This window comes from Oncorhynchus clarkii, chromosome 20, assembly GCF_045791955.1.
Source record: "Oncorhynchus clarkii lewisi isolate Uvic-CL-2024 chromosome 20, UVic_Ocla_1.0, whole genome shotgun sequence".
In the NCBI taxonomy this organism is placed as follows: domain Eukaryota; kingdom Metazoa; phylum Chordata; class Actinopteri; order Salmoniformes; family Salmonidae; genus Oncorhynchus; species Oncorhynchus clarkii.
Window position 1 is genome coordinate 19,955,891 of NC_092166.1, and position 27,388 is coordinate 19,983,278.

Sequence of the window (27,388 nt, forward strand, 5' to 3'; positions counted from 1 at the left end):
AGATAGTCGATAGCTCCGTCGCTGGTGGGAACTTACGTTTGGGAAGAGGGTAGAACAGCGAAATATACGGACTACGGTGGCGTTGTAGCCTTTGTTGTCGTTTGCTTCTTTAATTTTCATTTTTGGACCCATGGATAGTTGTTTGTTTCGAGGTGAAGAACGCATATTTCCCTCGTGATGCTATATGAACAATGATTACCGTCTGTGCGCTACCGTAATTTATGCCATCAATGAGGGGGAAATGGACTGAATGCAAGCTGATTACTTTCTCTACCGCCAAGGCACCGCTCCATGCAGGGACAGAATAAACACACATTTAGTTGTAAATGAAAGTTTTATATACCATTGTAGATGACCGCTCTTATTTTCTGAATATATTTTTTCCGTCTCTGAATCGTTTTCATCATCTGATTTTTGGTTGCTTGGAAGTAGCACTGTCTCCGGGAAATAAGGATTTTTTTTTTATATGAGGAAGCTATTTATTACAGAGATACCAAAAAGAAAGAGGCCTTTCCGTTTTCAAGGCCGGATTTGAGTTCAATAGGGTAAAATGGTAAACAACCCAAATGGATAAAATATGGATATCATGGGACTTATTGGAATGTAATATTAGAGGAGTGGGATTGCTTTCGATAACGTTTCGTGCAAGTTTGAAGCATCAAAAAAAGATAACAGGCCATTGTAGTCACAATCACTAAATCTATTTGACTCAAATTAAGGGAAGGGGTGCTGTTGTTGTAATTGGCACATTTGCAGTTGTGCCATCAGCATATATGCAACATTTTTTTTTTACATGATTTGTATGTTGCTTTTTTATTGCAATTTGAGCTGGACCGAGCTTTGACTGTTCAATGGAAGTATGTTATCAGTTACCGGTTTTGCCTCTAGACAGGCCGGTTCCTAAACATGTTCTCAGCCGTAGGGGAGCCATTAGCTTCAGCTCCAGTTCGTCTCTTTTTGGTGGACCTGCCCCAAGACAGCTGTCCAAGGTAAGCGCAAGGCAAAGAGCAATCTGGGTGGAGAACAATTAGATCTTTTCATTTTCAGCTATCACATCAATGTCGGGGTTGTGCAGTGCATGATGCTGGGAAATTACTACGGTAATTAGTTTAATATTGATCTATTTTGATGGAAACAAAGTAGCTATTCTTTTACATTTTGAGTGGCCCACCAAATTAATTGTGTTATAGCAACTAGGCAACTTTTGCCTCATATTGACCTATATGACCCCTCCACAGGAATGCTCACAATGGACTAATTTATTATTCTTTAACATTCTTTATCAATCTTTGTTATTAAGTCAGTGAGGTGGCTGACTTGACCTGTGTGATAAAACCCTCATCCATAATAATATGACCAATGAAAAACATTAGTGATATTATTGTACTAATGTTTTAAGCCGCCCTAATATGTAATGCATAGAGATTGAGCCATTCAACCTGATTGAAGTTAACCAAAACAGCTTATCCATCTCCAAAAATACACAATATTTAGTGTACTGTCTGGGCTGTTGACAACATTTTATAGTAGAGGCCTTGTTTTTCATGCCTTCAAGACAGTTTTTGAGAACAGCGTTTCTGTATAACTCAAACATCTCTAGATAACTTGTAAGGATGACACGGTAAACTGCTGAACAAGTCCATAATCCATCATCAGTCATTGGTGCTGAGCCATCCATGCAGAAGGGGTATGTCTTGGGTAGGCTTGCTGGGATGGCCTGGTGTACGCTGGAGGTTTCTATGCCCCATATGTCTCTGGATGCTTTGCAGGCGTATGGCAGATATACTGTAGTAGAAGCCTGCTGACACTTTAACTAACAAACCGAGAGAAAAGGAAAAACACATAATAACCACAGCATAACCTCACAGTATACACAAAGCTATTATTTCAATCAAAGGTGCTTGATCTAAGTAGCCATGATAAAGAATATTGGGTAACACTTTACCTCAAGGTACCCTTTTTTAAGGGGGTTGTAAAGGGTCTGTAAGTAGTTAAAGGGATACTTTGGAATTTGGCAATGAAGCCCTTTGTCTTCCCCAGAGTCAAATGAACTCGTGGATACCATTTTTGTCTCTGCGTGCAGTTTGAAGGAAGTTGCTAACTAGCATTAGCGCAATTGCTAACTAGCGTTAGAGCAATGACTGGACATCTATCTTCGTCATAGTGCTATGCTAGCTGTTACCATAGACTTCTAGTCATTGTGCTAATGCTAGTTAGCATTGGCTCGCAAAACTACTTCTAACTTCCTCATAAAGGTCTTCATTGCCCAAATCCTGAAGTATCCCTTTAATAGGCACTTCATTATTAGGTAATATGTAGTTGATAAATCGTTTTAACAAGCAGTTGTTTTACTTCTTTTGAAAGAACCCTAGACTCTAGTTTGATTTATCTTTCTTTAGTTTAGATAAGGTTGTGATAGTTAGTCAGTCTTTATTCAATGTGCAGTGTGGTAAGAATGCTGGAGGTGCAGTTTTGTGACTTGTGTTTCACAACTTACTTGTGTAGCCTAACCCTTACATTTCTGGTCAGAGGAGGTAATGACTGAGCCTTAGAGGCCGAGTTGAGTGACTCAATCTCGTTATGTGATTTGGGTTGTTTTGATGCCATCATGCAATCTATTTTGGCAACTTTTTAAACACAGTAATTAATACAACATAGGCCTACTGTATTATTCTGTATGGTGCCTGGTCTTAATAGTTTCTTTGGGTTTATATATTTCAGTTTAACACATCGTATAGGGTTGTTTTCTGATGTTAATTCTCTTGTCAATGACCACAGCGGAAGCATTATACATCTATCTGTTTCTGCTGCTGAAATTCAGAGCTGCTGAAATGCATTGAATATTGGCAATACCTGATATGATTTAACATTTTAAGATAACTTTGTACTGTTCAAGACCTCATTGTAATGACTCAAAGGAAGGTTAACTTGTTTTATGTTTACATAATAACAGAGTCCAAATGAAAGCTATTCATGAGGCCGACATGACATGATGGCCCTTACCTCACACAGACTTCACAGGCCTGCATCACTCTGGGATCTGTGAGAGGCCAGTAAGGGTGTGTGATTAGTTTAGAATGCTACCATCAAGACTGTTTGCCTTTCCCCTATATCTCTGATGGTCTTTTATGGCCCTCCCTGAGCCAGACAAGTGGTCTGTTCCATTAACGAGAAGGGTCCATCCAGTCCACACACACACACAGTCTGATGTGTGATTTACCACAGGCAACACACTGGGAGGAATATGGAGATGCTCACACTGCTTTCCACACTGAAGTGCCACAATTCATGGGGAAGCTTTGAATTTGTGAAGCACCTTAGAACAGTTTTAGCTTTTGTCCCTTCTACCGTTTAGAGACAGCATGTGTTTTGGGGACAGGACACATAGAGGCTAGGGGAGAGTTAATCCATTCTGTCCTTCTCCTCACTCAGCTTATATATATATTCTACTGGGCTGGCCAACTTCAAAGATGTAACCAATAAAGCTGAGTGAGGAGAAGGACAGAATGGATTAACTCTCCCCTAGCCTCTATATATACCCCCTATATATATACACAATTTAGCTTATATTTGTCCTGTTACACACACATGTGTAATATAAATATTTTCTTTGCATTTCTCAACTCCCCTGAGACACCCGGAGGGAGTGGGGTCAGTGCACCTGGAGCAATTAGGCTTAAGTGGGCAAGGGCACAGTTGCAGATAGGTCTGTGACTAAGGTAAACGTATACTAAACCTTGCCCAGGTGTTAAGAACTTTGAATAATCAAGAATGATGCAGATGGAGATAAGGGGACTGCTGTTGAATGGGTAGGGAAGGGCCAGTGATGTCAAGATGCAGTCTGAGTGGCGTGCGTAGGACTGGGGAGCCTGTTGAGACATTAGAGCCAAAGCCCCTGTGACTGTGTGATGTGTCCATAGTTGAACAATGTCAAAGGCATCTGATCTGATTCAAAAACGGTCATTGAACACATGCACTGCATTGTCTGTTCTCTGCAGCTATGTTTTTATTTTATTGGACAACAGGTACTGTCTCTAGTTAAGTTATTGGTCATCTCAGCTTTTAGCGTATTTCAGCTTTCAGCGCAATGGTCATTTTCAGTTGTGGCCTACACCCTGAGGTTCTATGCAAAATAGAGGGGAGATGACAGTACCCTACGTGGTGATGTGTCCGTTACAAATATACAATACCTTGGTATTCCACGGGCCTGTAGCTGATAGGATAGCCTTGTTCAAGCTTCAGGTAAATTTACCTGTCACACTGTTCGTGGACCAGTATCCTGTCAGATTTGAATATATGGTCAAGTTTGGTTTGCATGAAGTCTGAATTTGCATGATATTTGACAGCTTCTTAGGCTTAAGGGGGGACTGATACTAAACGCAAGCCCAGGTTGTCCCAATAATCTGTCTTTTGACTAAGTCCAGCACTATAAAGAAAGGTTTGTCTTATGACCTTATTTTTTACCCAGTTTGCATGTTTGTGTCCTGCCAAACTGGAATTAAAGCACAAACGAGTCTTCTTTAAAACGAGCTCACATGTGTTTTCAAACAAGTCTTGTATTCAAAGCTCACACATGCTTTCAGAATGAAATGCCTTGTAAATCCTTGAATGGCCTAGCACGTGTGTTAAAATCGTGTTATTGTAGCTTTCCCCAACTGCCCCATCATATAGACAGAAACATGATGAGCTGGAAAAACAAACAAACCTGTGTTATGCTGTTTCCAGCACTCGAATGGCTTTATCACCATCGCACTGATCATCATCGCACGTGACTATAGGGGCAGATGCTACATCCCAAATGACACCCTATTCCCTATATAGTGCACTACTTTTGACCAAAGCACTATGGGCCCTGTTTTTAAAAGTAACGCACTATATAGGAAATAGGGTGCCATTTGGGACGCAGTCAGAGACCTGTCCAGTATAAGATTGTTTGTTGTCGTCACATTATTACCCTGGAAAGTGTTATGTGGAATATTATCTCTTAAATGGATTTCCATTTTATCGTTTGAAAGAGCTTGCTCAGTTTGTTTTTGTAGGACACAGCACACTTATGAAAAAGTAGTGTTTGTATTCCCATTCCCAACATATGAAAAATAGGAAGTTAACGTTACAACTGACATTTGGTTACTATTTAGGCCTGCTTTCAAATGCCTGCCATCTTTTCTTTTTCTAAAAACTGACCTTTTGACATTTTCAACATTAAGGTCCGGTGTTTGTCATATTAATCATTTAGAGGAATAAGGATTTATCGTCGAGAAATCGTAACTATCCTCGTGTGTTAGTGGCCCCTCCATGACGCTGAAGTCGAGGGAATAATCAGGAAACATCCCAAGTGTCCCGTTTTTTTTTTTGAGTGGAATGTTTGCATAGCTGTCCTTGCAGGAACTCTGCTGCTGCATGGAGGACAGTTTCCCAAGCCATGAGCATGTGTGACTTCCTGTTCCTGTGCAGTGCTGTGGGTCTGAGCCCTGGTCTGATGCTCTTTATGTAAGAGGCCTTGTAATGGTGCTCTAATTCTGGTCCCCGTTCGCCACACTTATCAGCTGTGATGTCAATGTAGGTTGGGAGTCTAATTCGGGCTGTGCACTGCCTGGGTATGAGGGCATACCTAACTCCTCCAGTTTTGGGACTGAATTTATTCAAGGCTACAGCTCCAGAGCGTCTCAGAGAAACTTTCCCCTCTTTTTGTCTGTCTCTCTGCAGCTTGCCAGACTGACTTGTCTTGTGTAACATGTTAACAGTACAACTGAATCTTTCTTTATGTAGCGAAAGGAGCCACATTGTTCTGATGACGTTAAGTGCATAGTAGAACAGAGACTTGGGAACGTCAGTGATCTCATTCCCCTCATGTTAAATACTCATAGTATAAACTTTTTGTCTTAACCTTGGCAGCACATCCTGTTGGACTCATGTTGCTGTGGCAAGATGAAGTACATGTACAGTAAGGGCTGGGAACACTCATGATGTTCTGCCAGATGGTCCAATGGGAATTGTACTGATCTGGTACTTGGTTGTGATTCTAACTAAGTGGATTTTCCACAAGGTGGATTTTAGATTTTACCTAGTAATCAATCTTTATCAACACTGGATTGATTTGACTAAAAGCATAGCTCTTATTATGTGCTCCATGTTTCATATTGACTATTCATATGACTGTATGCCAACTCCCAAAATTGCCATGCTTACAGAAAGGCACACATACTGTAGAAGCCAGGCTAGGCAGTCATCTCTTTGTCACTTTTTGTTAGTTTGTCAAACTCCTACGTCATGAAAAACGTGACAGAGGTGTAAGAGTGATGTACACCATGCTCCTCTACCCCCCCTGAAGGGAGAGAGATCGTGGTGTGTGACGCTCATACCAGTCCTTCGCTTGGCTGGCAGCTGGGTGACCTGGTGCATTCCCCTATACAGCCAGAAAGCCAGTCAGGCAGTCCCAGGAGTGTTAGGAGTGGGCAGTCAGTCAAGTGATTGCTAGCATTGGAGCTAAGACAGCTGCACAAGGCTCCACTTACTCCCCGTCCGTCCCTCTGTCCCCTCCTGCCTGCCTGGGCCTTGAGCTGTCCTTCGTCTGCGTGTCTGCTAATATTTATCAGGGCTGAAACCACGACACAGAAACACACGCATGTACAGCCAGGGAGAGGGACTATGATCCTCGGCCGCGAGGTCCAATGGGAATTGTACTTATCTGGTCCTTGGTTTTGATTCTAATGAGGTGGATTTCACACAAGGTACGGTAGGGACTCTTGACACCAGCAGATAGTTTATCTCGTAGTCCAAACTGACTATCGCTGCCTCTTTATCAACACTGAGCTGATTTGATTTTGAAAAGGATCTCTCCAGCGCAGACAGATGGACTGTGTGTCTGTTTACTTCCTTACTGGGAAAGGAGGTGGGGTGTGAGTCACTATGAGCTCACACTGTGATCGTCTGCTATTCTCAGGGACTGATATTTTGTTTTGATTTTGACTAGTTTCATCAGGAACAGTTGAGACTTTCAAATGGTACAGTATAAGCAGAATACCACATTGAATTTTAGTGAAATAGTTTTCGTAGTAGTATGGTCAAATGTTGTAGTGCTTGTTGTTTATCTTTTAGGTACACCAGTGGGACATGTTATGGTTCCATCATAATTTAAGTATTTAAAGGGGCAGTGCTGTCAAAAGTGATTTCCTGTTTTTTTTAATGATATTTCCACACAGGTCAAAATTATACTCTGAAATTGTGAAAATGATGATAATGCCCTTTTAGTGTAAGGATTTTTGTCAGGATTTTCAGCCTGTTCAGGTGTGATGGAGTTTTTGGTCCAGAGCATAACATTACAATCTGATCTGATTATTCTGACCAATGACAAGTCATCTTTTATTTGCATATTTGTCCTCCTACTTTGAAGTGGTAAGGGGTAGGCTCTCTAGATTGTTCACGAACCGATCTGCCAATCAGGGCTGTGTATGTAAATATATTTAAATGAGTATCAACTCGCCAACATGATCAGACTGAACATTTCAATGGCAAAAGGAGGCTCAGGGAAATAAATGCTGAAAATATTATTTTGAGTTATTTTCAACCAAAAAATACACACTGTGATTTATTAGATACATGGTGATGATTTAAAAAATACTGCATGGGGGCTTTAATGACAAAAGCTCTATGTCCAAAATCATTGAGGTGTCATTGACTCTTTGGGTGGTGGGAAAGTGAGTGGTGACATTTGAGTTGTTCTCTTTGCTCCATGTGGTTTGTGGGATTTTCCCAGTGGACAATCCTGAAACCCAATCCTGTTGCTGCTAATTAGACAGCTTTCTCTCTGCAAGCAATTTCCCACGGGCCAGCGGTGTTTTGTTTCATTAGCTGAAACTGAGCTTGGGTAAGGGTTTGGCCAATAGTACTGGAATCTTTCACAGATCCCTTTTAAATCCCATTAGCTACATAAAGTAACGATTCACCCATTCTGAATGTTGTATTGTTTTTGTGCATCTCTGGGTGATGTTCTATCACTTCCCTGGGTAATTTCATGTTTTCATGTGTTTCTCAGCTATTGCCGTTCAAGCAGGCAGGAATTTGTCCGATATGAAGTAGCATTGCGATAAAGCCACTTTCACTACACTGGAAGTTAATAGGAAAATTACTTTTAGATGGTGAAAACGCCCATCATACATGTCAGATTTCAATACTGACCGATGACATAACACGGGAGGTTGTCTCCTCTCAAGTGAGCCATTTGATAATATTTTTGCAATATTCCTATGTCGAAATGTGTAATTTAATGGATGGTCCAACACATTTCTCCTATTTGTCTGCCTCTTCAGTCCAGGGTGCATTACATCCAGTGGAGGCTGCTGAGGGGAGGACGGCTTATAATAATGGCTGGAACGGAGCCAATGGAAGGGCATCAAACTATAGCTGTGTTCGAATAGTCATACTAACTGTACTATTTGTGATGTAAAATTGAGTATATAGAATGAACTCACTAAATGTACAGTAGCCCTTATCCAGCTATCCAGTTAGCTAAACACTCATTCAAATAACTCCGTGAGAAGCAGGGTGCCGTTTTGGATTTTTACTTGAATCACATTGTGAAACCTCAACAAACACAAAAGTACATGTTTTCACTTACACTAGAATAGAGTACAGAATGTGTTCCACAATAACTGAACTAAATGTATGAAAATAGGAGTAAGAGTACTCAATCTAGAGCCAAATATAAAGTTACTAGAATGCAACTGTATGCTTGATATTGCTTAGCTAGGTGTCCCTAGGGAGAACTTGCACATCTTACACATTGCTTCTCTTCTGAACTGCTTCTTGTCACATGACACAAACAGGTAAATTCTACACTGCTGCACTTAAACTCCCACTCAGGGTGCTAAACATCTAACAGGTCCAGAACACTCCCCTCCTGGGGTATTTAACGATCCCACAAAAACCTAACTCTGACCACTGGTGTCTTCCGAAGAAAGAAGGAGAACCACTTCGGAAATAGGCAGAGAGAAGACTTTCATAGTTCCCTCCTTGACGACTCTCCCGTTGACTTTCCTCACCATCCCGGCTGGGAAGGGTCTTTACAACGATGGCCATAGGCCATTCATTTATTTTAGCCTGACTGTCCATTAAGACAACATCCCCTTCTTTAAGATCTGGCCTCTTGTTCTGCCACTTGCGTTGGCTCTGCAGCGTGCAGAGATACTCCCTCCACCACCTGTTCCAAAAGGTGCCCACTAGACTTTGTACTTGCTTCCACTCTTGCTTGTAGAGTTCAACTTCCCCAAACTTGCCTGGTGGAGGAGGGGGGACGCCAGTCTTCAGGGTCAAGAGCATAGCTAGAGTGAGGATGAGGGGTGATTCATCCTAGTATCTTCAGACCCGGAGAGGCCTGGCATTCATCACTGTTGTGACCTCGGCCATCAGTGTTGTCAGGACTTCATGTTTAAGGCGGGAAGATCCACATTGGAGGAGCATGCAGTCGAGGAAACGACGTGCAATGCCAATCATCCGCTTCTATGCACCACCCACATGGGATGAGTGAGGTGGGTTGAACACCCAGGTACATTTCTGTTCTTGGAGATACAGTTGTAGTCAAAGTTTACATACACCTTAGCCAAATAGATTAAACTCAGTTTTTCACAATTCCTTACATTTAATCCTAGAAAAAAACGTATTAGGTCAGTTAGGATCACCACTTTATTTTAAGAATGTGAAATGTCAGAATAATAGTAGAGATTTATTTTAGCTTTTATTTATTTCATCACATTCCCAGTGGGTCAGAAGTTTACATGCATGGTAGCATTGCCTTTAAATTGTATAACTTGGGTCGAATGTTTTGGGTAGCCTTCCACAAGCTTCCCACAATAAGTTGGGTGAATTTTGGCCCATTCCTCCTGTAACAGAATCAGCTTTGTAGGTCTCCTTGCTCACACACACTTTTTCTGTTCTGCCCACAAATTTTCTATGGGATTCAGGTCAGGGCTTTGTGATGGCCACTCCAATACCTTGACTTTGTTGTCCTTAAGCCATTTTGCCACAACTTTGGAAGTATGCTTGGGGTCATTGTCCATTTGAAAGACCCATTTGTGACCAAGCTTTAACTTCCTGACTGATGTCTTGAGATGTTGCTTCAATATGTCCACGGTTTTCCTACCTCATGATGCCATCTATTTTGTGAAGTGCACCAGTCCCTCCTGCAGCAAAGCACCCCCACAACATGATGCTGCCATCCCCATGCTTCACGGTTGGGATGATGTTCTTCGACTTGCGAGCTTCCCCCTTTTTCCTCCAAACACAACGATGGTCATTATGGCCAAACAGTCCTATTTTTGTTTCATCAGACCAGATGACATTTCTCCAAAAAGTATGATCTTTGTCCCCATGTGCAGTTGCAAACCATAGTCTGACTTTCATAGTTCCCTCCTTGACGACTCTCACGTTGACTTTCCTCACCACACACTGAGTGGCCTTTCCGGTTGTGTCGATATAGGACTAGTTTTTCTGTGGATATAGATACTTTTGTACCTGTTTCCTCCAGCATCTTCACAAGGTCCTTTGCTGTTGTTCTGGGATTGATTTGCACTTTTCGCACCAAAGTACGTTCATCTCTAGGAGACAGAATACGTCTCCTTCCTGAGCGGTATGATGGCTGCGTGGTCCCATGGTGTTTATGCTTGCGTACTATTGCTTGTACAGATGAACATGGTACCTTCAGGCATTTGGAAATTGCTCCCACGGATGAACCAGACTTGTGGAGGTCAACATTTTTTTTCTGAGGTCTTGGCTGATTTCTTTTGATTTTCCCATAATGTCAAGCAAAAAAGCACTGAGTTTGAAGGTAGGCCTTGAAATTCATCCACAGGTACACTTCCAATTGACTCAAATGTTTTCATTTAGCCTATCAGAAGCTTCTAAAGCCATGACATCATTTTCTGGAATTTTCCAAGCTGTTTAAAGGCACAGTCAACTTAGTGCATGTTAACTTCTGACCCACTGGAATTGTAATACAGTGAATTATAAGTTAAATAATCTGTCTGTAAACAATTGTTGGAAAAATGACTTTGTGTAATGCAATTGTGAAATTGTGTAATGCACAAAGTAGATGTCCTAACCGACTTTGTGGAGTGGTTGAAAAACGAGTTTTAATGACTCCAACCTAAGTATATGTAAACTTCCGACTTCAACTGTACCTCTCCACGCTTTCTGAACTGGAGCTTGATCCATCCATCCTCAGGTCTCGGCAAGAACCAACAAAGTTTGTACCACAATCTGAACGTATCTGCTTTGCTTTGCCTCTGATTGAGGAGAATCTTCTCAGGATGTTTATGAGCCTGGAAGCACTTAGTGATTCAATTACTTCTATGTGTCCAGCTTTTGTGCACATGCACAAGAACATAACCGCCCACCTTTTGCTATTGGCGTGCCCTCCTCTGGTGCAGCGTGAGACCACCTCCCATGGGCCGAAAACGTCCGTGCCTACTTAGGTGAAAGGTGGCGCTACCTGTAGCTGTTCAGCTGGCAGTTATGCCATCTGCTGGTGTTCTGTCTTCCCGATGAGCTTCTTGCACGTGACACACTTGAAGAGTGCACCACTGATATCTCTTAGCTCCAACCAACCAGAATCCATCTGCTCGTATGGCACCCTCTGTGAAATGTCTCCCATGATGCTTCACGGCCTCATGGCGGTGACGCACAAGCAAGGTTGCCAGGTGGTGAGGAACTAGAATGATGTGGTTGACATCGTTTGTTCCTAATTTAGATTACTCGATTCGGCCTCCAACTCTGAGCAGTCCGTCACGGTCATGATGGGATGCAGACTTCGTAGACTGCTGTCAGGTAGGAAAACTGCGTTCTGCTGCTATGCACCTAAATTCCTCTGCATAACACTCGTCTTGGACACTATCACAAGGACTTTGCCTCTTTCCAGCTCTTCTTCAGTCAGATATGCCATCCATGGCAGCTGCTCTCTTGTGCAGGCTGAGCGAAGATCTGAGCTATGTGGATTAAGCATGCTACTGTCCTTATGAGACTGTTCCACATGGAGAAATTCTCAAAGCGTTTGGAGCTCAGCACTGAAAACACACACAGTTCTCTTTGAGGAACTGTTTGCGGTATTCCAGGGACTTCCCTCTGAAACCTCTACACTTCTTTAACAATGAGACTTGTTGTGGATTGGGCAGTGCTTATTCAAATCCACTGGTTTCTTCTGATCCCCCGTGTTTTCTGTTGAAGATACTTGTCTTGTGGACAGATAATGTCTTACGTGTCTGTCTTGCTTGTCTCCTCTGACGGGTGCCGCATGGGAGGAAAAGAGGTTGATGCTGGGGTCTGTCCTGACTTTGGCTTCTCTACGGATGAAGTTGATGAATACCCAGAATGGAGGGAAGGTGACGTTGTTTTCTAGCTTGACCCTTATGATGTCCACTTTTCCTGCAGGCCATATGGGAGCTTCTCTACGATAGGGCTTACCCCTCTGGATGTGTCCAGGTACAATAGGCAAGGTAAGTAGCCATCTTGCTTTGCAGCTTTAAGCTCCAATGGTAGATCTCTATGGTCAGAGTCTCTGGGGATCTTTATTTGCCACCTTGGGGATGTTCTCCAACTTGGCAAAGAGAGCCCTTTCAATGGCTTAAGATGAACCATAGCTTTCCTCAAGTCTCTTCCAGAGCATCATCAGCGCAGCTGGCGGATGTCTGGCATGGACTGCCTTTTTATCCTACGTGCCTGTTCAGAAGACTGCGCCAAGCCATTTGATGAGCAGGTCAAGCTCTTCTCCTGCTGAAAGGCCTAGCTCTGATGTGGTATTACGGAATGAGGCTTTCCAAGCCTAATAGTTCTCAGGTTCACCATCGAATGTAGTTAACCCTGTAGTGACCAACTGGCTGTGGGCAAGGTACTTGGCAAGGCCTTGGTGGTGGGGGTTACGCCATATTCACCTTGAGTAGATGATCTGCAGGGGTTCGCATGGGAACAAGTAGGAAACTGCTGGTGGCTTTCTTCTTTTATCCCCCCATTCCTCTGGTTGTTGGCCTTATTCGGGCTGGTGAGGGTTGTATGACCTGGTGTAGGTTGTTCATCTGTGTATGTTTGGTTGGTGGCACATAGCACGTTACCTGATGTAACTGTGTCAGAGTCACATGGTTCTTTGTCCCTCACTCTGTTGAACTGCTGACTTGAACTAAGGCTAGCGTGTATCACATAGTCCAAGGTGCGCTGAAGGCATTTCTGATGTGGGACTGGGGGTGAGAACCGGCCAGCCAAACCAAGATTTACTTCCTGTAGAGCAAATGTAAATCAATTTATAACATGTCTGACATGCGTTTTTCTGGATTTTTTTGTTGTTGTTCTGTCTCTCACTGTTCAAATAAACCTACCATTAAAATGATAGACTGATCATTTCTTTGTCAGCTAGAAGCAGAGCTGCCATATCTGTCGGCACAATCTTTTCGTACAAAACACAATCGACTAAAACACACATTCTTCATTCAAATTCTTCTGTCCACCTTCTAAACTGTCCCAGGGACACTAAGGCCTCTGAGTACTGTTTTGGGGCGATTATTCCAAACATATGGAGCAGAAAAGGTAAATCACTCTTTAGTTAACTCTGAAGACACTAAACGCGTCTCCAGAGTTAACCAACTGTGTGAACTGGTTTGATAACTTGTAATCATGGACCCTTAATAATAAACCCTTTTATAATAAACAAATGCCTATACAGGGTTACATATGGGTTTCTAGGGCACAACATGTGCTTCAAAAGTAGCTAGAATTAATGTAGGCTGTATCTCAATCAGTTAAAAAAAAAAGAGTATTTTCTGATGCTCCCAACTTTTTAAAATGGGGAGCACCAGTGTTACCAAACATTTTTTTACATGTATTTTTTATTTTTAGATCTCTGGTAGTAGTAGTACCGATTGCTTATTTTATTAGTGGACTTTAAAGATGAGGTCTTGATAAGACAGGCCAGTCACAGCAAGTCTTAGGAGTTTTATGATGGATAACTGAATTGGGACACAGAGTTGAAATAAATAATCTGAATGTGATGTTGAGTTAGAAGAAATTGTGGGTAGCAAGGAATAACAGTGCATTTCTGTTCATTCACCAAACTTTATGGTTTTTGGAAGAAACTGTACCCCTGTGTTTGAAAGGATGTTGTGTGTGTCTGATTCCATTGTTGTCAAAAGTAATCAATCACGATGACGTACTGAGATTTATTGAATGATGAAGCCAGTCCACTTGCATTGAGATTACGCTGATAGCAGAGTCGTGAGCAGCAGTTGTGTGTTGACTTGTGAATGTAGCATCTAAGGTCAAGCATTTTAACAGGAGCGAGTGGCGTGAGGAATGGAGGCATATGTCCGTCCCAGCCTGACAGACGCCACAGTGTTTGGAGTGCAGCGAGGCAAGCCGGCACAGCCCACATAGCGCCATGTAAAGGGAGATGCCAGTTGCTTGTCTGGATAGCTTGTCTGAAGCACATTTGGGCACAGCAGGTTTGGATGTCTTACAGCCCTTGTGTGAGGGCCTGATATACCCCGGCTTTGGCTGCCATAAACAACTGATTTGTGTTAACAATGGCGTTGTTGGTACTACAAATACTGCCTTCAAACCAAGGCTTCATATACTGCTCTGTCTGTTTTAGTTCATATTAGATTCACATTTTTTAAACTATAGCCTAGGCGATATGGAATACTTACACTAATCATATTTCAGAGCACACGGTAAGTTTCAAATGATACCAAAACTATATTTTTAAAGCAATTACAGACTCATTGTTGTAGTGTCTTAAAGCAGGACAAAATGTCACATCTCCCAACTGGAATTAGATATTTCTCAATAATTATTTTGGACACAGATTTCAAAGTTATGCAAAACCTCCTTCCCCCAAATTATCTTTCTATGGATTTAATTTCAGGAAGATCCAAAACATCATAATTATCCTTGGGCCAATCTTGTGTGGAATTGCCCAGCTCCTATATTGTAGTTCAGCCTTCCTCGGCTTTCCTGCATGGTCACCCCCTGGAGCATATTACTCTGTAATCACCCCTGTTCGCTGTCAGTCCTCTCTGATCTTTTTTGACTTGGCTTACAGTTGTATACTGGTATGGTATTGCCCAGCAGTTAATTTGATATCAGGTCTTGTAATCTAACTTCAATGCAAGGTCACATGTAAGACTTTATAAATACAGCCACTGGCCAAAGAAGTCCGTATGGCATTTATGTTTTATGCCTTTGCATTTAACAACACTTTTGGGGCTAGGGATGGGCTGATGGAGGAATATAATTTATACAAATAGGTTGCGCAGATTGACGTCATAGTTAGATTTGAGTGTCCCCAGATGTGGCACTGAGCCAGCATTTGCTGCAGAGGGAGAGGAGAGCGGAGAGGAGAGGAACTGACTGGGCTGTGCTTGTTTCCACTAGATAGCACATCCACAAAGTCAGATTCCACAGCCAAAAAGTCCAAATTGGAGAGAAAAAAGAAAAGCTTTTTGGTCTTTAAGGTTAGGCATTAGGGTTAAAGGGGAAGGGGGATACCTAGTCAGTTGTCCAACTTAATGTATTCAACTGAAATGTATTGGCATTTAACCCAATGTGTGTTGGCATTTAACCCAACCCCTCTGAATCAGAGAGGTGCAGGGGGCTGCCTTAACCACACTGCGAACCTGCATGTCAATTAAGGTTAGGTTTAAAATCTGATTATGACTTTGGCTGTGCCAGCTTGTGGCCACTCTACAGAGCTGCTTCCAGAACAAGATTCATGACGAAAAATGCTAACTTGCTTATTTTTTACCACCACCCCTCTGTTTAAAATGTACGTCATTCAAGTTATGTTCATTAATTTGGAGAGCTTTTGAAATACAGCTCACAACCTAGGGGAATTTGCAACGTTTGTCATCCTTTTCCTAGAGGTGAACAAAACACCCCAACAATTGTTTTATTGTAGGAGTTTTGTCTAAATGATCATTTTCTTGCAGAGACGAGGGGCGATCTCCTATGACAGTGAGGATCAAACGGCTCTCTACATTCGGATGCTCGGTACGTATGGTATGATATTCACTGGATTTTTTTATTTTTTATCACTCCATGAATATTTTAACATATCGTATGACCTTCACCTACCTTTTCACCATCCATAAGGATATTGATTATTTAAGTAATGGTTTGTTATTCAGTAGATGCAGTGCCTTGCAAAAGTATTCATCCCCCTTGGTGTTTTTCCAATTTTGTTGCATTACAACCTGTAATTTAAATAGATTTTTATTTGGATTTCAATGTAATGGACATACACAAAATAATGCAAATTGGTGAAGTGAAATGAACAAAAATGACTTGTTTAAAAAAATGGAAAATAGAAAAGTGGTGCGTGCATATGTATTCACCCCTTTGCTTTGAAGCCCCTAAATAAGGATCAGTGTTGGGTTATAAAAAATATCCAAAACTTTGAACATCCCATGGAGCACGATTTAAATCCATTATTAAAAAATGGAAAGAATATGGCACCACAACAAACCAGCCAAGAGAGGGCTGCCCACCAAAACTCACGGACCAGGCAAGGAGGGCATTAACCAGAGAGGCAACAAAGAGACCAAAGATACCCCTCAAGGCGCTGCAAAGCTCCACAGCGGAGATTGGAGTATCTGTCCATAGGACCACTTTAAGCCGTACACTCCATAGAGCTGGGCTTTACGGAAGAGTGGCCAGAAAAAAGCCATTGCTTAAAGAAAAAAATAAGCAAATGTGGGATACTCTCCAAACATATGGAAGAAGGTACTCTGGCTAGATGAGACTAAAATTGAGCTTTTTGGCCATTGAGGAAAACGCTATGTCTGGAGCAAACCCAACATCTCTCATCGCCTTAGAACACCATCCCCATGGGGGTGGGGGTGGCAGCATCATGCTGTGGGGATGTTTTTCATCGGCAGGGACTGGGAAACTAGTCAGAATTGAAGGAATGATAGATGGCGCTAAATACAGGGAAATTCTTGAGGGAAACCTGTTTCAGTCTTCCAGAGATTTGAGACTGGGACAGAGGTTCACCTTCCAGCAGCACAATGACCCTAAGCATACTGCTAAAGCAACACTTGAGTGGTTTAAGGGGAAACATTTAAATGTCCTGGAATGGCCTAGTCAAAGCCCAGAACTCAATCCAATTGAGAATCTGTGGTATGACTTAAAGATTGCTGTACATCAGCGGAACCCATCCAACTTGAAGGAGCTGGAGCAGTTTTGCCTTGAAGAATGGGCAAAATATCCCAGTGGCTAGATGTGCCAAGCTTATAGAGACATACTACAAGAGACTTGCAGCTGTAATTGCAGCAACAGGTGGCTGGCTCTACAATGTATTGACTTTGGGGTGGAATAGTTATGCACGCTCAAGTTTTCTGTTTTTTTGTCTTGTTTGTTTCTCAATAAAAAAATATTTTGCACCTTCAAACTGGTAGGCATGTTGTGTAAATCAAATGATACAAACCACCCCCCAAAATAAATTTTAATTCCAGGCTGTAAGGCAACAAAATAGGAAAAATGCCAAGGTGGGTGAATACTTTCGCAAGCCCCTGTAAGCAATCTCTCTGCTACACACAAGGTTGGAAATGAAAGACTTCTGTGGGTATTCTTACTCTTTCTCAGTCAGTATAGCTAGGCATGCGTTTCTGTTTTAAGATCTTTTATTCATTGTCAATTATGAATACAGGATCTTAAACACTTACTCTTTCTTAGTCCGTATGAATAACAGTACTTAAATATATTTTATATCACAGGTGACAAATGTAAGATAACATTGTATTACCTATTACTACATAACTCTTATCTAGTAAAACTGCAGAGCCTGTTTTGATCTAGTCTGAATAGAGAGGCCTGCCTCTTCTCCAGCTCTACACTGACACCAGTGTGAATACTAATAGTCACTTTGGCACTGTGTCACAGCCAGGCTTCCTGTTTAGCTTTGTCTGTGTCGCCTCAGCCTTTGCTTCCCAAATGGCACCCTATAAAGTGCACAATCTTTGATCAGATGCCTTTGGGGCCCTGGTCAGAAGTAGTGCACTGCATAGGGAATACGGTGCCATTTGGGACACAGCCTCAGTCTTAACAGGCCCAATGATTTACTAAATAAAACCTCTCATTATTGCAAGTACCTTGAGGACTATGTTTTCCCATTCCTTCTAGGAGATGTGAGAGTCAGAAGCCAGGTGGGGTTTGAACCAGAGCGAAGAGGGTCTCATCCCTACTTGTATGTCGATTTCCGAACTTTGCATTGTAAGTAAGAACCAAAAACTCCCATTTCAATGTGCCACCAACCCTTGAAATATCTTCTATCAATGAAGTAGCTGAACCTTTTTGCAATCCATGATTTGTTGCTCTTATGATCGAAGTAACCCTTTGTCTGATACATAGATGTATGAACTAAATGACAGATACTGTATGAAGTAAACACTAAACATCACTAATGTAAATGTAGGTAGTGCATCTAATGGATATGAAACTTGAGTGTTATTCTTGCTACTTTTAAACTGTCATCTGCTTGAATTAATGAAATGAAAGCACTTATGATATTAGTCACTTGTCAAATTGAATTGTCTGAAAAGGTCTATAAAAAGACCATTGTTCAAAGTGTCTCTAACAAATTGATAAATGGAAGCCATCCAGATGGCTGTCCTATTGATGTGATCTTATGTATTGTGTTTGCTGACAGTGCAACATTTTCCATCAACCGATGTTGCATTTTAGAATTGTTGGGGACCATCGCCTGTTAGACATTAGACATTAATTTGTTCTGGATCTGTCTGTAGGTGCCTTGATCTTTCAAATAATTTTCTAGAATGCTAGTTTGCTGCAAAAGGCTTTTTGAGGCTTGCTAGTCTGCCATGGTTGGTGAGTGTGCGTTGACAATGCAGGACTGAGATTGGTGGGCTGCCAGCTGGCTGGAGAATGGACTGCTGTGTCAGCAGCATGTCTGCACACTCACACCCCTTTGCACTAGTCACATTGGTGGGGGTGGCCACGGTATGGCAGGCTCAAATCCTGTTTGTCCTCTGTCCGTGCAGATGGGATTTTAGGGCTACTCACTGTTTGAATTGGCTTGGTAGTCTTCCTTCGTCTTTTCATCAAGTTTCACAGTAAACATACATTTCACAGAGTGTGAATAACCTATCTGTTGTACGGTATATTGATGTTAGTACAACAAACCAACTAACAGTATTAGCCTGATTTTGTTATTGACTTATTGTATTGGTGTGTATTTTACGTTGTCCTGAATGATATGCAGTACTATGCTTTTAATACAGAGAGTTTACATTCCTTTGTTTTACAAGCAGATGAAGAGTATGGAATTCTGTGATAGAATATATGGACATCTCCTGAAATCTTCTTGAAAGATAATGCAACAAAGCATGATGTTACTCTTACTTGAAATTGATTCAGTTGTTACATAAACTTGGCATAGCTTTAAAAGAGAGTCAGTGCATTTCAACCATAGCTAATGTAAATGGTTCTGTACTTATGTTTCCATAGCCCGACCTGAGGCTGCGCGGCCTGTGTCTGCCAGGAATGTCCGAAGGCTGCTGAGCTTTCAGAGGTACCTCCACTCGTCACGGTTCTTTCACGGCATCCCAGCCAACAACCCTCTAGGCTACATCCTTGACGATGACTTCACAGGTCAAGCCAAGGTCAGTGCCACTGCCAATCTAGCAACAGTACATCATTTGTGTAGATGTTAGTGTTGTAGTATCACTGAGCAGGCCTAACTGTATAATATTTCATATGTTTCAGTTAATGCTGCAGAAGGTTGGAAAATGGAACTTTGATATTTTCCTGTTTGACAGACTTACGAACGGTACGGTGTTTTCCTAGGTGATTGTTGCCCTCTGCTGTTTAAGAATTGCAAATGCAATATATGCTGGCTTTATGGCTCACCTTGACACATATTGCTCTCCATTTCTATTTGGAGAATGTTCAGTCATGAAACATTAGTTTGTATAAATTTGCAGAATAAAATGTGATTTTGTTGTGGATGGCGTTTTGCTAGTCAGACTAATTATATGTGTTTGGAGTTCAACTTTAGATTAAAGAGTAAGACTGTGTCCCTTGTCTGTTATTACAAACTGTAGTGTTATTACACATTTGTTAATTCATTGTTTCTCTTCTGCTTTCTGACAGGGAACAGCCTCGTCAACCTGACCTTTCACTTATTCAACACTTATGGGTTAATTGAGCTCTTCCAGTTGGACATGATTAAACTTAGAAGATTTTTAGGTATGGAAATAAATACATGGTGAAATGATTAAATGTATATTGCATTGGGACATGGATTTATTTAAACCCAATATTGTCTACTTGAATGAAGTGGTGATGCATAGTTGAAACCATCTGCAAATTAACTGAATAACCAATGTGTTTGTGTTGTTATTAGTCATGATTCAAGAGGACTACCGCTGCCAGAACCCCTACCACAATGCAGTCCACGCTGCAGATGTGACTCAGGCCATGTATTGTTACCTGCAGGAGCCCAAGGTGAGAAAAAAGGACATGGTTTACCACTAACAAATTGCTCATCTACACCTGAATTATATACTCTGTAAGAATAAGGTCATAAAGTATATCGATACTCGAAACACCCATGTGTTTTTGTGTTTGTTTGTTTTGTTTGTTTTTGTAGAAGGATGTGTAGATTCTGGTAAGACATTTGAGCTTGTATCCTTTAGTAAAATAATATGACTCTACAAGTACACCTGGAGAGGTTTGTTCCAACTGTGACTCTTCGTTAGGAGTCTGATGAGGAGGGTTCTGTGTGTTTGCAGCTTTCTGAGACGCTGACCTCCTGTGATCTCCTGCTGGGTCTGCTGGCTGCTGCCACCCATGATCTGGACCATCCAGGTGTCAACCAGCCTTTCCTCATCAAAACGGACCATTACCTAGCAGCACTGTACAAGGTAAGGCCCTATACTAGAAATAACGCAGGGGCTCAATGCTGATGCTTGTGGTGATTAAACCATTTCCCAAACTGGGATCAATAAAGTACTACTCTACTCTCTCTCTCTACTCGTCATTATTTGAGTCTCTGATGGATAAAATGCTGATGTAGTTTCCATCAAATGTTGAATGACTTTAAAATACATGTTAATAGCTGGCATCAGACATCAACTAGCCCATGTACAATATATTGATTGACCTCTGTAATGAGTAATGCAAGTATTTTTTGGGTTGTGTTTGTCTTTTTGTAGAATAGCTCAGTTTTGGAGAATCACCACTGGAAGTCTGCGGTGGGCCTGCTCCGCGAATCAGACCTGCTGTCCCACCTCCCCACTGAAGACGGGTCAGTTCACAGACAGGGCACCTGCTATATTAAATTCAAACTGTATTTGTCCCCTTAGGGGGAGAGAGAGACACATTTTTGTTTTGTTACTGGATACAGAGAATGAGAGGCCATCCTCTGAATTTAGTTTCCTCAATTTTGATGTTTTGATGTGTGCCGTGAAAAAAGTTTGATTGGATTAGGATCGCTATGTAATGTGCTTGATTTGGATATATGAGATGCATGTGATTACTGCCAGTGATCCACTAAGACATTTGGTTTATGTACACTACTGGTCAAAAGTTTTAGAACACCTACTCATTCAAGGGTTTTTCTTTATTTTTACTATTTCCTACTTTGTAGAATAATAGTGAAGACATCAAACTATTAAATAACACATATGGAATCATGTAGTAACCAAAAAAGTATTAAACAAATCAAAAAGTATTTATATTTGAGATTCTTCAAATAGCCACCCTTTGCTTTGATGACAGCTTTGCACACTCTTGGCATTCTCTCAACCAGCTTAACCTGGAATGCTTTTCCAACAGTCTTGAAGGAGTTCACACATATGCCGAGCACTTGTTGTCTGCTTTTCCTTCACTCTGCGGTCCAACTCATCTCAATTTGGTTAGGTCGGGCATTTTGAAGGCCAGGTCATCTGATGCAGCACTCCATCTTTTAAAAAATGTATTATTTCACCTTTATTTAACCAGGAAGGCCAGTTGAGAACAAGTTCTCATTTACAACTGTGACCTGTGTCGCAAAGCAGTGCGACACAAACAAAACAGAGTTACACATGGGATAAACAAACGTACAGTCAATAACACATCACTCTCCTTGGTCAAATAGCCCTTACACAGCCTGGAGGTGTGTTAGGTCATTGTCCTGTTGAAAAACAAATGATAGTCCCACTATAAGCCCAAACCAGATGGGGTGGCGTATCACTGCAGAATGCTGTGGTAGTCATGCTGCGCCTTGAATTCTAAATCAATCGCAGACAGTGTCACCAGCAAAGCACCATCACACCTCCTACACCATGCTTCGGAACCACACATGCAGAGATCATCCGTTCACCCACACCACGTCTCACAAAGACACAGCAGTTGGAACCAAAAATCTCCCATTTGTACTCCAGACCAAAGGAAACATTTCCACCGGTCCATTGCTTGTGTTTCTTGGCCCAAGCAAGTCTCTTCTTCTTATTGGTGTCCTTTTAGTAGTGGTTTCTTTGCAGCAATTTGACCATGAAGGCCTGATTCACACAGTCTCCTTTGAACAGTTGATGTTGATGTGTCTGTTACTTAAACTCTGAAGCCTTTATTTGGGCTGCAATTTCTGAGTCTGGTAACTAATGAACTTATCCTCTGCAGCAGAGGTAACACTGGGTCTTCCATTCCTGTGGCGGTCCTCATGAGAGCCAGTTTCATCAAAGCGCTTGATGGTTTTAGAGACTGCAGAAACATTGAAGAAATATTAAAAGTTCTTGAAATGTTCCGTATTGACTGACCTTAAAGTAATGATGGACTGTCGTTTCTCTTTGCTTATTTGAGCTGTTCTTGCCATAATATGGACTTGGTCTTTTACCAAATAGGGCTATCTTCTGTTTACCCCCCTACCTTGTCACAACACAACTGATTGGCTCAAACACATTAAGAATGAAAGACATTCCACAAATGAACTTTTAACAAGGCACACCTGTTAATTGAAATGCATTCCAGGTGACTACCTCATGAAGCTGGTTGAGAAGAATACAAAGAGTGTACAAAGCTCTCATCAAGGCAAAGGGTGGCTATTTGAAGTATCTCTTTTGATTTGTTTAACACTTTTTTTTTGGTCACTACATGATTCCATGTGTTATTTCATAGTTTTGACGTCTTCACTGTTATTCTACAATGTAGAAAATAGTTTATAAAAAAAAAAACGTTAAAAAAAACTTGAATCAATAGGTGTTCTGAAACTTTTGACCGGTAGTGTAATACTAACTATGGGGTCCACAGATTTAGCTCATTTAAATGCATCTTCAGACTTTTGTGTAATCACCCATTGCAACATTGCAGTAAAAAAGGCTTTTTTTTGTTTATGAAAATCACTGTTTCATTACTCTATATACTAATAAATATCGATTGGATGTTGTCATTTAGATTGAACATGGAGGAGCGGCTTGGATCCCTGATTCTGGCTACGGACATCAGCAGGCAGAATGACTATCTTTCAGAGTTCAGGACACACTTGGACAAGGGAGACCTCTGCCTCACTAACGGAGGACATCGACACTTTATCCTTCAGGTGAGCAAGGTGTTTCCCACCTAACAAAAGCAGCATAAATGACTGTACTATCCATCACCCTTTTGAACTGTTGTGATGTGATTTGTGGCATTAAGAGATCATGTGAATCTCTGCGGGACTGAAGTGTTGCAAAATGTGCAGCTTGAAACAGTAAAAGTGAATCAAACTGAGTTATATGTTGTCCTTTTCCTGAGTCTCCGCTCTGTTTTCCTCATTGACCTTGTAAAGATGGCTCTGAAGTGTGCAGACATTTGCAACCCCTGCCGACCATGGAAACTCAGCAAACAGTGGAGCGAGAAAGTGACAGAGGAGTTCTTCCACCAAGGTACTATATCATGAAACCCTGTACTGGGCTAGTCCTCTCTAATCTCAATCCAGGTGTTTATTAAGAGTGCAACCAAGCATGACAGTATGGTTTATATACTAAGTATTAACCAATCCTTCTTTTCATCAGGTGACATTGAGCGGAAACATAATCTTGAAGTAACCCCACTCTGTGACAGGCAATCCAACTCGGTTGCCAATATACAGATTGGTAAGGTTACCCCTCTTAATCCAAGTTTGCATATGATTTAAGTATATGATTCATTTATATTTTACTATGAATTAGTGACCTGTCCAGGGGTGTACTTGAACATCAAGCTGCCTCATGCTACAGTCATAGTAGATCCTCCTGGCCTCTGGCCGATTCTGGCTCGGATAAGACTACTGACAATGATTTCAAATGTGCTCCTACTTAATATTTATACATTTGCTTGTGGTTGTTTCTGCTTCTGACCTTAGCAGCATTGTGTGATTTATTGTCAGAACTTGCTCTGAATGAGAGATGTCTTCTCCTGTAGGTTTCATGGCGTACGTGGTAGAGCCTCTGTTTGTGGAATGGTCACGCTTCTCCGACACACGGCTGTCCCAGACCATGATGAGCCACCTGAGCCTGAACAAGCAAGGCTGGAATGAGGGGAGGGACAAGCAGGAGGCTAGCTCTAGTAGGGCCTCAGAGGAACAGAGGACTCCTGCCACCAAAGACTCAAACTCCAAAGTATTACCTCAGGGAAGCAAAGGGTCATGACATGCCAAGCATGACTGGCGCCCACGGTGAGGTGAGAAAGCGTGAAACGAATCTCCGCATCCGACAGAAACAACATTACTCAGCACTCCCAGCACCACAGCAACTCAGCCACACGCTCCGCATCTAGGTTAACCACTGTTTTTGTTTTTTATGTAATTTAACTTAATTTATTGAATTTGGACCCTTTACTTTAACAGAGCAATACATATATACCTCATGTTGCTTCTGCTGTATGTATTTTTATTTAATTTTGTACTGTAGTTCTGCTCTGACATCACTAATTTGACACGTCACCCTTTTAACAGAGACCTGAAGGGAATGTTTTTTTAACAAGACCCTTCTGATTAAAGTGCCATTTGCAAACATTTTGTTAATGTTTTTAAAGTGAGGAAACCTTGTATTCAAAAAGAGAGGTTCATGTTGAATGAATGAGACGAGCTTCTGTGTGTTGCTGCATTTCAGACTAATAGTAATACTTCCTCGTACAAGAAATGTGACGAGCCCACTTCACTGCTGCCTCTGAAGACTGTTTACAAGCGTCTTTTGTGCTGCATTTCACAAATTAAACATTGGTTCTGTAAAAAAAAAAAGCTCATACTGTATGTGAATAACCACTCACATGAAGTACTTGTCCTGTTGACAACACACTGAACAAACATCTGATTGCAGAACAACACAAATGCCCTGAAAGGACTGTTTTGGTCCGTTCGTTGCTCCTTGCACTGTGAACTATAACAGGTTTTATGACCCAATAGTCAGTCAGCTCAGAGACTACTTGTGTGAAAAAAGTTCATTGGATGTGGTATGAAATCTATGTATTTCTTTACTGATATGGTGTACAGTGTTTTGGTGATTTAACCGTAGCCTAATAACAATGTTTTGTAATGGGGAAACAGGGCATGCGTGTGGCCTTAACCATAGAAATAGAATCTAGATTCTATTTTTATGGCATTAACATTCTTTCAACACTTGAATAACCACTCTTCCATACTAGTAACAGATGACCTGAGTTGAGGGTATAAACAGCATGACTACTTATTAAAGTTGATATTAGGTGGTCTGCCTCTGGTAGGGCTGTGCCATGATCTACAATGTTATTTTAGAGAGTCGAAGCCCTTTCTAGAATACAAACGCAACTTTTAAGACTGGCAACAGATACCTTTAAACTATGCACAAAACTAAGTGACCAAACCAGTTCTTTTTTTTTTTTTTTATAAGGTTGATCGTCTTCTCTCAATGCATTGTCCGACTGTTTGCCTCTGGTGTGAAAAGGAAATGACTTGGCATTAGTAGATTGGACAGTGATCCAGCCATAACATAAAACATTCCATATTTAATTTATTTTTGGTATTGTTTTTTGATTCTGTACACAAGACACGATTGTGTCTCTGGTTGGACTTTCAGTATATCCAATGAAAACCGGTGCTTTTCATATTATGGCAAACGTGTATTTTCTGGTTACTATTGCAAGACTGTTCGATAAAACTGTTTACCATTTTGATCTAAGTCATTTTTGGGTAGGAACTTGCGTGGTAAACTATTTTGTGAAAAGCTTTGCCAAATTGATATTTTGATACATGCCAGTTGCAGTTACATTTTCATTAATAAAACAACTTGTCACACTTATGCGTTTGCTCTATTTTTCTCTGTCCAGTTTAAAGCCCCAGGCGTTCTTTACAGTTCTACAAAGAATGTTCTCTCTCTGGGGTTTTGCATAGAGGAGCGATAAATAAGAGTGCAAAGGCATGATTGGGTTCTGATAGTGTCGATTTAGATTTTTTTTCTCCATTAAAGATACTGATTAAGGTTTCCCTTTGATCTGTGGTTTTATTGTATCGACATATCACTTTGTAAAGGTCTGCCATTAATACAGCTCTAGTAGGCTAGAGGTCCATCCTCAAAAAGGACTTTAGTTTTTGTCTGACTTTTTCCCATATCTCTAACTTCTCATTTTTTTTATTTTCTTTAAATTTTACCTCTTTTTTAACTAGGGAAGTCAGTTAAGAACAAATTCTTACTTTCAATGATGGCCTAGGACCAGTGAATATATATGAAATGGATGGTTGTAAACATATTTTATTACAAAAGTGGTTCAATTGATAGATCTACACACACAGCATTAGGATATATTAAGCATTTTGGGAATATAGACCTGTAAGCACACATACAATAGGTGTAAATATCAACTATGAACTTTGCTTTCATTCAATGCTGTATGGTCCTCCCTGACAACAACAAATGCATACAGTTACATGTGTTGATGTTGTGGCTATTGCAATCAGCTCAGACACTGAAAACTGTAAAACAAATTCAGTCAAAGGTTACTCTGTGGATTGTTACATGTTCAGCCCCTAGTCTTGCAAATATGTTAGGAGCCCCCATTAGATTTTTCTCTAAATTCAATATGTCTGCTACAATACTGTTAAATTGTTGTTTAATCACCTGTATATGTACATGTTTTAAATTAGATTTGTTTTGTTGTGTGTACCTGAACTCAATATTTTTGTGTACTTCAAATATGTTAGGAATCCAAAATGGCCACCATATACACAAAAATTATTTGTCTAGATATATAAAAAGGCAACAGACTGCTTGGCATGGCAAGTCCAAGCATTTCATGTCACAAGCTTCTTTGAGGATCAATGAGGCAACTGGGAGGCTCCAATGAAAGGAAAAATAATGTCCAACCCTGGACACTGACACTCTCTCCCTAGCTCTACAATGGCCAGAAACAAAGACTTTCTTCTGAAACT

General features: G+C 41.1%; 1 protein-coding gene across 5 annotated transcripts; it reads left to right on the forward strand.

Annotated features, from left to right (window-relative positions):
* LOC139376055 (high affinity 3',5'-cyclic-AMP phosphodiesterase 7A-like) lies at positions 1–26,257 on the forward strand. 5 transcript variants are annotated; one of them, XM_071118191.1, is made up of 13 exons: positions 1–989; positions 15,963–16,032; positions 18,157–18,243; positions 19,498–19,652; positions 19,756–19,819; positions 20,143–20,238; positions 20,396–20,496; positions 20,784–20,915; positions 21,207–21,298; positions 23,422–23,566; positions 23,795–23,891; positions 24,021–24,101; positions 24,409–26,257. In XM_071118191.1, the coding sequence occupies exons 1-13, from the start codon at positions 852–854 to the stop codon at positions 24,633–24,635; spliced, it is 1,485 nt and encodes a 494-aa protein (XP_070974292.1). In that variant the 5' UTR covers positions 1–851; the 3' UTR covers positions 24,636–26,257. The 5 variants fall into 5 exon arrangements, with proteins under 5 accessions (XP_070974292.1, XP_070974294.1, XP_070974295.1 ...); XM_071118193.1 differs by having other exon boundaries at positions 15,963–16,023; positions 18,154–18,243; XM_071118194.1 differs by having other exon boundaries at positions 15,963–16,023.
* The last annotated feature ends 1,131 nt before the right edge of the window (positions 26,258–27,388 follow it).